The sequence below is a fragment of the Trichoplusia ni genome, chromosome 9, assembly GCF_003590095.1.
Source record: "Trichoplusia ni isolate ovarian cell line Hi5 chromosome 9, tn1, whole genome shotgun sequence".
NCBI classification, from domain to species: Eukaryota; Metazoa; Arthropoda; class Insecta; order Lepidoptera; family Noctuidae; genus Trichoplusia; species Trichoplusia ni.
The window spans coordinates 6,140,817-6,152,380 of NC_039486.1; the positions used below are offsets into that span (position 1 = coordinate 6,140,817).

The 11,564-nt window shown below is 35.6% G+C and overlaps 1 protein-coding gene across 5 annotated transcripts; it reads right to left on the minus strand.

Annotated features, from left to right (window-relative positions):
- Nucleotides 1–2,765: 2,765 nt before the first annotated feature.
- Nucleotides 2,766–11,255, minus strand: LOC113497189 (aminoacylase-1A-like). 5 transcript variants are annotated; one of them, XM_026876608.1, is made up of 10 exons: nt 10,908–11,255; nt 8,508–8,650; nt 8,037–8,209; nt 7,583–7,754; nt 6,519–6,665; nt 6,135–6,211; nt 5,085–5,201; nt 4,503–4,598; nt 3,833–3,966; nt 2,766–3,066 (listed from the first exon to the last, which is right to left on the minus strand). In XM_026876608.1, the coding sequence occupies exons 1-10, from the start codon at nt 10,922–10,924 to the stop codon at nt 2,808–2,810; spliced, it is 1,335 nt and encodes a 444-aa protein (XP_026732409.1). In that variant the 5' UTR covers nt 10,925–11,255; the 3' UTR covers nt 2,766–2,807. The 5 variants fall into 5 exon arrangements, with proteins under 5 accessions (XP_026732409.1, XP_026732408.1, XP_026732407.1 ...); XM_026876607.1 differs by having other exon boundaries at nt 8,508–8,653; nt 10,908–10,969; XM_026876606.1 differs by lacking the exon at nt 10,908–11,255 and adding an exon at nt 9,087–9,133.
- Between the last annotated feature and the right edge of the window lie 309 nt (nt 11,256–11,564).

Consider the following 11,564-nt stretch of genomic DNA (forward strand, 5'->3'; position numbering starts at 1 on the left):
AATATATTAAATGAAGCAACGATTTACTCATGTGTATTTATCGGGAGTGCCCGACTAGTTTCGGACCCAACCGGAGTCTCTTAATCCTCCCGATAAATACGCGTGAGTAAACCGTTGCTTCATTGAATAATGAATTAGTCCCACGATACATACTATAAAAACTTGACTATATTGTTCAGACTAGATTGTTATCTGCTCGAACACTTTCGGTAAGGTATTCTTACCATCCATCTTCATTTTGGATATTTTTAATTTAGAACAATGTTCTCAATCAAATTTAGTAGGTATATTTTATTTTCGACACGCTAGGAGCAAGCTGATTGAGCTCACTTTTTCATCGTTTGTAATTGGATTTCAATATAAGAAGTTAGAAGTTAGAAAATGCGCGCATTGTAAAATTTTCGTCTATGACAAAAAAGACAGATTGATAAATCTATTTTATTTATTGCACACCACATAAGTACAGGATTAGGAAGTAGAGTACTCTACGCCTTACGGTAGGTAATAAAACTGCATAAGACATAGTTATGTAACATTTAAAAGCCGCCAATGTACCAGGTCCACACAATATGCAGCATTATAAATCTATGTAAGCTTTTAGCGGTGCGATGATACGCACCTGTGGTGGGTGCGAGCGGTGGTGGTGACAAATGAGCACTACCAGTAAAAATCGCGCGTTCGTCGCATTCACCCGAATTAATTCGTCTCGCGATGTCTCTTAGAGCGTCATACTTTAATGATGCCTTAAGAAACAATAGACAAGACAGCTTTCAGAAACAAATTTATGTAGTTTTAAAACAATAACCTTTACATTAAATAAACAGACAAACCATTATAAATGTGAAAAAATAGTTATGTTGAATAAAATTGTTACAATTAGGTAGTTTAAAATTGTTTAGTTTTAGTATTTATTTTTAATTTCTTTAGCAAATAAAAACAAAAGTAATGTTGTCAAAAAAATCTACAATAATGTAATTCAGTCCGTCCTGTCTAACGCTTGCTACGTCGTAGCGCGCTCGTAGCAGGCACTCAGCTGGCGGCCCGAGGCGCTCTGATTTATGTGTCGGCTACACCCAGTCGCGACAATTCATTTCAATTAACGCTCGTGCGCCCCAAGCGATCTCCACAGCCCTCATATAATATAGCATTCATAATTATTAAACATTAAACCTCTATTGACGAACTGAATAATGAACTTCTTAGGTTTTCAACACCTAATAAAGCATTTCTTAAAAATTGTTGTAAATTAACTTTTTCGTTACCCCAACTTGAGGAAGAAAAGCAGAAAAAAATAAAGACAAAATCAAATACGAGCATATTTAAACAATCGAACGCTAAACGGTTTACACAACGAATCCCGATCATTGGTTAGAATTCATTTGTTCGCTAAAAGCGTGACAACTGCGAAATCCGTGGCGCTGCGACGACGGTGCGCAAACAGAAAACGACGGCGGCTCGCGAAAAAGTCCTTTTAAAAATGTTGCGGCACGTACGGGTGGGAAGGCACCCATTACTGTGAAGTGGCGATTGTTGGTTTAAAGATTTAGCTGCAAACGGGGAAACAGAACAGTGTTGGAGTCGCAACGACGTATAACGCTGGAATAGAACGCAGTTTATTTCAATCAGTACAAATTAAATAGCACATTCTATTTTAAAATCAGAATATTCATGGTGAAACTGAATTTAGAACATGAAGCGAAATAAATGAAGATGCTGATGAAAAGCACTTTTTTTTCTGTGATCTCTTTGTCAATACAGAATACTGCGTTTTTTATGGAATAAGTATTATTGTATTGACTAAGCTACGTTACCGAGAATGAATACTGAAACTAGTATTAGTTATAATAGAAAAGAGATATTTTTTTAAACAAATTTATATACTTTCATTTGTCTCAGTATCTATTACATTACTTGAAACAATAAGATGTAATTTTCTATCATATCTAGTGAACAAGATCCGTGTACCGCCTTTATACCTAATTGCTCACTCGCGATCTCTCGTAATGCCGCATTTAGACGTCGGTGGCGGCGAGGCGGCGCGGCGTTGTGAGCGCGACGTCGCCCACACAAAAGATTATACTGTTATACGTACCATACGTTCCATACGTTCCATACGTACTTGATCATAATATGTGTTTATTAGCATGACTGATAATAATCTGGATGAAATTAATCACATTACACTATTTGTGGCTAATCAGTAGTTACATGGGGTAACATTTCAGTAATAGATCTGTAAAGATGAGGTAGGCAAGCCAAATGTAAAAATAATAGAAACGAATTATTAATACACAGAGAATAAGGATCAATAATAAAAAACTTAAGTCCTTATTATGTAATTTCTTATTCAAACAATCATTAGAAAAGCTATGTGTTCAAATGCAGCACGTATTACCTTCATATATCACAACCGCAAACCGCAGCAGATGAAAAGTAGGTACTCCATAATCTTAATATATATAAATCTCGTGTCACAATGTTTGTCCTCAATGGACTCCTAAACCACTTAACCGATTACTTAATTCGATCCAACTTGAGAGATAGGATAGTTTAAATCTCAAGTTATAGTCGCAATTTCTTCTAACCACGCCGACGAAGTCGCGGGCAACAGCTAGTAACTATAATAAGTAAAAGGCGAGTAGAATGTTTACATTTTTTATTTTCTTTTAAAAAAGTAAATACTTTTAGATAAATTTATTCAGTAAGTCAATATTATTAAACAATATTTATATTTAATTCTTTATCATAAATGCAGACTTTACAAGACGTTTGCTTTTGACTAACGTGCTTTATTGGACCGTTAATTCTTATTCAGCAGTTTTATAAAGATACGCTACAGGATTCTGAGCAGTCGCACTTCCGGGGACATTAGCCAAGTTTTTGATGACTTTCTCATAGAAAGAGATGCCTTTGGTAAATGTGTTTTTGTTGAGGCGTTCGTTGACTGAGTGGAGAAGTAGTTCAGTGCTGGGCATAGGAGAGACGCCGTACGCAGGGTAGCCGGCGTTGCGGACGTGACGTGCGTCCGTCGAGCCCGGAGGAAGGATTGGAGCTACTATTACTCCCCTGTTTGATAAAGAGAAGATATATTACTTATTCGTTTACATTAATGAAATGATTTCAGTGTAGGATAATTTTGTATAGTATTCATACAATTACCTTAAACAAATTCTCCTCATATCTATACTAATATATAAAGCTGAAGAGTTTGTTTGTTTGAACGCGCTAATCTCAGGAACTACTGATCCAAATTGAAAAATTCTTTTTGTGTTGAATAGACCATTCATCGAGGAAGGCTTTAGGCTATAAACCATCACTAATAGGAGCGAAAATACAATGGAAAATGTGAAAAAAACAAGGCAGGTATAAATCATAACTTATATCTGCTACCCACGGGGACAAAGTCGCGGGCAACAGCTAGTTTTAAATAAAGTTTTTGAGTACAGCTTATGCAGAAAAGATGGTAACTACTGCTCTACAAATTTCGATCTTAGCGTGCTAACTTTGATCAACTGATTGTTGGTTTACCGGAAGATGGTTCTATTTACGGACAGAAATGGTATATGCATTGTTATTGGAATCTGGTCAAACACTGTGTTGTACGAAGTGTTTATTTAAATGATTACAATTCTCAACTCCTCAGAATTTAAAAACAAAACTCAGAAAACGAGAATAGATTGCTGATATACTTAACCGAATATTATGCTTGACTGGAGTATTTCAAAATTTTACTAGCCCTTACCTTTGGATGTCCTAGCATCCAAACACAGTATTTTTTCACATAGGCGTAGCCATGTACAAAATATACTCATAATTAACGTGCTATACTTACGCAGAGGCAGCTGCAGTAGTGATGGCGGTCCAGTAGGGAGTAGTGGTGTTGGTATAAGTAGCCGGTGACTGTTGGTTCTTCAGAATGTATGTGAGGGTGATGTTTTCACCAGCCTCGCTAATCCATTTGTGGAGCTGTAGATGACAAAGTAAACGGTACCACTTAACGTTAAAAGAACAACATGTATTCTTAGTTGAATGTAATTTTGATGATAATTTGTAAGATATTTAGGTTAGAATATAACCCAATAAACTATGTTAAATCGCTAGGGATAGTTTACATTAGACAAATGTAGAGTTCTCCTTCGACATCTAGTAGAGCAGTTTTATTTGAGAGTGAATAAAGCTATCCGCTCTACGTTGGGTGCGAGGTTTTAAGTAGTATTCGAGATAACGCCTGAGTATAAGTAGTGAAAAAAATATTAGACCTTGCTAATTAATAATAAAAAAAAAAATAGGCACGTATTTTTGCCTTTGTCTGACAGTTCCGCTGAGCACTGATAGTCCGATTTCCTGCTTTATTGTTTGAAAGAGGGGGCTTGTGACATAGCGTCAGTACAAGATAAACACAGTGACGTCACGTGGTAGTTCAATTTCACAGCTACAAGAGTTAGTCCTGGAATTTCAAGAAAAAACTAGTCACTCTCCCTATTATATTAAAACTCACTTACCGTGGCATCAAACTCTTCAGTATCGACAGTGTTGCCCAAGCGCATGTCGAATACGAGACTCACGTGACTAGGGATCACGTTATCAGCTGTTCCTGCCTAGAAATGAAAAATTACACATTTAAATTATGACCCAATGATCTTTATAAATTGATAAATTGTGTAACTTATCATCATCGGTCTAGCCTTTTCCCCACTATGTTGGAGTCGGCTTCCAGTCTAGCCGGATTCAGCCAAGTTTCCACTCTTTTACAAGGAACCACCAGAGACGGTTACCAGTTACCTGGGCAACGCGATATGCCTTGGTTAGACTGGTTGACTTTCGAGCTTCTGACTACCTGTTTAGTAACGACTGTCAAAGATGGGAATAACAGCCGGGACCCACAATTTAACGTGCCTTCCGTAACACGAAGGAACTCGTTGTGACAAAGATGGTCACTCATCGGACCAGCCACGTCAGGCGTAGCTTAACCTGCGATCGATTCTTATGCAGTTATAGCTTAACCACGAGCGAGAAATTAACTAAGATAAGATTACGAAATAATATAGATAAAAAAAATACCTAGAGAAAATGAAAGCACTCACATTGATTCTGTTAAGGTTGATAGATGTGTAACCGCCGGCGTTGTCTTGTGCCGCCTTTCCATATAAAGCATACTGTTCATCTCTGAACTGGAAGAATCTATTGATCACATTGTTGCACTGGAATCAATACAAAAAAGTACTTGTTAAATAATCTGTGTATATGTAATCAGAGGACCTACAGCCACATCTTTAAGAAAAATCGAGTAAAGTATAGTTGTGGGAGCGTGACAGCGCAATACACGGCGTATAGCGCTATCTCTTCTTCACACCCATAATAAAATTGGTTTAAGACAGAGATAGGCCCCCAAAGCTCCGATTCTGCTATTTACAATGGCCGATGAATTAACGGTAATTGGATTGAATTGCAAACTACTTCTATTCTCCTAAGCATTTTACCAACGTCCATATAAAAGGTTAAAAAAATGTGTAAAATTTTCTACTTTATCCTGGTATTCTCAAAACACTCTTAGCTAGAAAGTACCCTAAGTGTCATTCTATCTTTGTCACTATAAATTATAACGTTGGGACAAAGGAAATATTTAAAAATGTAAGTAAGCAAATAATGTTTTGTTAATACATCTGTAAGATATACCTACTATAAACTGGTTATAATGTTTATCGTAATTATCACACTTCCTACCTAATTTATAGGAATGTAAATAATATAGTGCAAATAAAGTTAAAATGTATAACTATAACATAAATATGAATCATATATAATAATGTTTTTTATGACTCATAGGTAATAAATGTTGATTCGCCATTGAATCGACCGAGTAGTCGCTTATCAAAAATCTTGATACCAAATTTTGTCCACATAAAATCATTCAATCACTTGGTAGCCGACGAAGCGGTATAAGAACAAGAATACCTAAATAATAAATCACACTCACTAACTACGCGAGTTTACGTAGGTTACGTAAATAACTTGTAATTTTTATATATGGAAAAGTTAACGGTAACTGCCTAAATATTTCTACAGAGCTTAGAACATTATTTTTTTTATTTCTTGTGCAAATTAATCAAGTCCAATGAGATAAGTAGGTGTACCTTGCCAGTAGCAGTGCTGTCGGTAGTCGGGAATGTAGAGCCATGAGCAGAAATGCCATAGCAATCAACTCTAATTTCTGTAACAAAATTAATCTATAAGCTATAAAAGGGCGTGTGGAAGTATTGCGTAAATATGACATCAACGTGACTTTTAGAGATAAATGATCATTGTTAGTTCTTCAAAACATAAATCTAAGCTAGAGCCACGCTCAAGTTTACGTACAAAGAGTCGAAAATAAATCAATTCGGTTGACAATGAATAAATTCGTAGTATTTTGGACGTCATTTTTTTCTAGCAAATTTTTGGCTGTAGCAATCACGTTTCACAGTTTTTGTGTGGTAATGTAAACATTCGCATACAGCTTCATAATGTTAACTACTTACGCCAAACCACTTTGTCTTGGTAGAATACAGGAATAAAGGGTATTGGGTAGGAAGTGCCTTCATCTAATTCAAGACCAACATTCATGTCAAGGAACTCCTGGCTCTTCAGAAATGGTATCATGCCGTTCTCTGCTCCAAGTTCCTCATCTGAAACAAAAAGAATATGTGTTTGTGTGTTTGTACTTACTGAGACAGGTATATAGTATACAGTGAACATAATAACACCTCGGAAATTAAGAGGGTTGCAGACGTAAGAACAATGTGGCGAACCACACTACATAGAGCGTCATTTTTCTTTCATAATTTCGACAGTCTTACTGTTATTGGCCAACAAAGATTATAATACAAGCCTACACACGTACGAGTACGTACATAGTTGTACAAATAGGTGCTGTCTAAAGATTAATCTGTCAATATTCGCTTATTAGTAAGACAACGAAAGAAGACGAAGAAGAGACGCAAGAAAAGCACTGATCAATGTTCAAGTTTGATTTTGTTTTAAGTCAGACGAATGCCATCTAAATTATGTCTGACTGTTGAATATTTAAAGAAACAGCTGTCAATACTAGACTAACAGACTATGGCTTGTGTTACATTTACATATTAAACAAAGCAATTTATATTATATATTTTCATAAATTATAAATCAATATTTATATAACGACAATGAGAACAATATCGAAAATAAGTATGAACTCTTGTTTTTTTTACTGAATCTTTTGTCGTATATTTCAAACAATTCATTTTTTTCGTTTGTTTCAATTTTGATTGGCAACATATGTGAATGATTTTCGAAGACCAACCCTACGACGTTTAAATGAAGCTATTAATAGGTTTACAGTAATACTGAATCTAGAAAAAATGTTCTTCATAATAATAATCCACTAACTAAGCAAAGCTAATAAAGACTGTATTTGTATTAGTATAAGTACCAGACAACTGACAAACATACTTATCGTTCTGAATACATACATATGTATATACTATAGATAAATTACACCGGCAGTCGGGGCCTCTAGCCACTAGACCAACAGGCCAGTGTGAATAATGTGTAGTTAACTTACCGGGCATAAGAGTCATGTACACGTTTCGTAGCAGCGGTATATTATTGGCCTTGAGTCTTCGCAATGCCATATAATACTGAATAGATACAGACTTCATGTCCTGCGTGCCTCGCCCGTAAATGTCGCCATTAGTGTCCAAATGGCCTGAGAATGGGTCGTAGGTCCAACCGTCCTTTAAAAAAACAAGGCCCATGAGAAACGTGAGGTTCAAGAACTACCACACACTTCGTACTAGGTTTACAAGTGGTTATCGGATACCAAACGACTTCGAAATCAGCCTAGCTGATTGGGGTGGTTGCAGTCTACCGGATGGGGCCCTACAAAGACCGTTATAGAATTTAAGGAATATAATCAGAAAACAATCGTTGCTCTTTTACACAATTCATTAAGAACCAAAATTGAAGAGTCTTAAGTTTCCCTGTCAAGATAAAAAGGACGTAGAAAACCCACTTACGCTCATAGCGGCAGGTACCACATCCATATGAGAGTTTAGCATGATGCTGTCCAGGCTATCGTCAGTTCCGGCCCATTTTATGATGACTACAGGGTACCCCGGCGTGTACTCGTGTACACTAATAGGTAAATTGTCTTCAGCAGCCAGTTGCTTCCAGAAATCTACCGCTTTCGCTATAAGTTTATACAAAGTATTAGTTCCGAGAAAAGTTTAAAAAAACTGGTCTAGAGTATTACTCTATTGGAAATTTAATCAAGCATGATTTAAAGATATAATTATGATTTCTCTGCCTACTTTTCCAGCTACCTCTTACGATAACGTTAAATTTTTGAAACCGGCTGCGTCTACTTATACATATCATAAACATTGTTACCAAAGCGGATCTTATCACCAATAGGAAATTATCAATCAAACAACATGGGACCATATTTGGTTGAAACGGAAAAAAACTCTCGGATCAAGAAGACTTACTCAAATCTGATGTAGTGACGGTGTTTATCTGCACATATTTCTGAAGCAGTTTCACAGCGTCCGAGTCAGCTACTTTGGCTTGGCCTTGCGATCCAAGCAGCACAGCCAATAATATAGGTATATAAGTCATCATTTTTTCACCCCTTCTATGAAAAACATAATATAAATATCGGAAATGTTGCAGGCTGTTACCATCACTCCACAAAGTAATATTATTGGATCTGTGGAAGCGTGACAGCGCACTGTACGGTGTCTCCCTTCCTCATATAAAACAAATACTTCAACAATACTTCAAGAAGTGATGGCAGATCTTCTGTAGATGGCAGGCCTTTTGAACAAAGACTCAAGCAGTTGCGGTAACTGGATGCCCCTATTCTTCCTTAAGTGTGCTGTTACGCATCTACAAGAGATGATTTAAACCACATTTAAACCACACACGCAAATAGAACTATCAACAACTAGCGCTTTCCCTGCTTATTACACACTTAAATCAAAGTATAATGAAATAAAACTTAAAAGAAATTGAACCTATTTTTTTTTTAATAATAAGTACCTAGTGATTATAACGAACGTACTTACATTTTGAATGATGGAGTGGCAAGCAAGGACATATCTCACTGGTATATATAGAAACGAATAAGATTCACCTGTGTAAATGTGTTTATCTCTAATAACATTTTTAAAGTGCGAATATGTTTGTTTGTTATTTTAAATTTGGATGGTATAAAGTTGAAAGGTAGCGCAGTATATTGTTTGTGGAACAAATTGTATGGGAAATACTAATAATGTGTCATAATTGCTAAAATGCGCCCATCTAAGCAAAGCGGAGTCCTATTAAGCATATTAATGTCAAGTCTATTTAATTTAGTGTTTGAACTACGTTTAAATCACACTAATATTAATTACCTTAACTTGGGAACACATATATTTTTCTAGCTTTACTCCAGGAAACATTTGAAACTGTAGCCAATAGTTTTTTTATTGTGATCATATCTTTATTAGATCATATATCAGTTGTGTAAAATATATACATTTATATGGTAATAAATAGATACGTATTTATTACGTTACTGCCGTAAATCGGGATATCAAAATTCAATAGAATTTAAATGTCATTTTCAAAATGCTGCCGCCTGACTCTCTAATATTTTTATCAGTGCAATGATCACTTGTCATTTAATCAGTCAAAAATAAAGATATTACGCTTATCAGGGAGATAGATCATATGTGGCAGTTGATATGAGGGCTAAGTAACCTTAACATAGGTTATACACACGTTATTGATAAGTCAAATATGACATGACACTGACAAATACATTAAACTATCATCAATTTAGAGATGTTTGCTTTTCGGTGCAATGCATGGATTTGTATACACGAAGTGCGTTCGATCCCAGCAAAATGTATGTACCAATGTGATATTTTAAAAGTTATAAGTTGCTTCTTAATTATTCGGAGACGGTGAAGGAAAACATCGTGAGGAATCGTGGATTCTAAATATTGGAATCTGATATCGCGAACCCTCAAAGTGAGCTAACGTGGTGGTGAACGTTAAAATCTTCCCGGTACAGGGAGGAGGCCTGTGCCCAGCAGTGAAACATAAATACACATATTATATCACCAATTTGCTCCTAAAAAACAACTAAGACTGGTATCGCTCAAGTTGACGTTGGGCGCCAAAGTAAAAACTGAAATAGTGATCTTCCATCTAAGTTACTTTCAATTCACATATGTCTGCGTTTTATTTATCAGAAACGTTTTTTTAATTGACGGTGTACACAATTGTCGGTATATATAAATAGTCATCCGATAAAACGGGCTAGTGAAATGGAGACCATGCGTTAACCGGCCGTTATTCAAAGCTTTAGGGTCCTACAAAGAAAAATGCGATCAGATTGACGCTAGGCGCAAAATAAAAGCCATAATGGCGTTCTATTGAACATGTCATTCCTTGTTTTCCTCATGGTCGATGACCTTGCGATCCTTTGTTTCCTCAAATCAAAACCGATAAAGATATTTGATAAACTGTATTACAAACAACTCAATTAAAGACGCCTACCTATAATTAAGGTATCAAATGGTTTTCAATTCCCTGTTCTGTATTGATAATACTTAATTTGTAGTGCGCGCATATAGAGCATTTGACTTAAAATGAAAATAGTCCGTCAGGTAGATTTCCAAAAAGTAACGAACTCCTTCTTTTTGTATATATAGTAAACAAATATAAAACGTATACATGTAGGGGCTAGTAACGTCATTTGTTGGTAACAATTGTACTGATAAGTGATATCACAAAAGGTTTCAACTTATTGTATTATCTACATTCTTTGCTAACGAGTAGTAAGTACTAGTAAGAGCAAATTTTTAGTCAAATACCCAATTATAATCACAATTATTTACCTGAAAATCTCCGTCATTTAAATTTTTGGTTAACACTGATACTCAAGCATTCACTTTAATTTCTTCACACTGACAATTATTTTAGACTACAAACTAAATGTTTAACAAAAAACAAATATTAAAACGTCCGGTTCTAAAACCACAAATTTAAAAACTAAAAACATAAACTAAATTCTATACATTGCTTGGTTAGAACTATACTATTATCACTGAATTAAATAGTTGTTAGCAGACGTAAATATGCGTGTAACACTTTCGCTATTACATACATTTGTATAGTCTATTTATCTTATTTAAAAATGAAGGCTAAGCGGATATCTGTATAATGCAGGAAGACCACGTTTATCATGAATGACTGTCGACTTAATTCTATTTTGGGTATTACGTCACTAACGTTGTAAATATTTTCCTCGTTTGAGCCCTTTCAAATAGTCCTTGGAACGTCTAGAATGTTACTTACCTATGTCATTAGTCTGAATAAATGTCGCTTTGAAAGGCAAAAAGATTAGGCTTCGTACAAGTATTACAATAACATCGCTCTATTATTATAAATGCGAAAGTATGTGAGAGTGTGCCTGTTTAATTTTTTTTCCCGACTTCTTTACGCACGAACAGCTGGACCGATTTCGATGAAATTTGGTATGGAGAAGGCTGACA

What these genes read in the sequence shown, in the direction of transcription:
- LOC113497189 (XM_026876605.1), bottom strand. Translation starts at nt 9,118, where the DNA reads ATGTCCTTGCTTGCCACTCCATCATTCAAAAT. An exon ending in GCCACTCCATCATTCAAAAT is followed by an intron (nt 8,654 to 9,086) that starts GTAAGTACGTTC and finishes TGTTTTTCATAG; the next exon opens with AAGGGGTGAAAAAATGATGA. An exon ending in CCAAGACAAAGTGGTTTGGC is followed by an intron (nt 6,212 to 6,518) that starts GTAAGTAGTTAA and finishes ATTTTGTTACAG; the next exon opens with AAATTAGAGTTGATTGCTAT.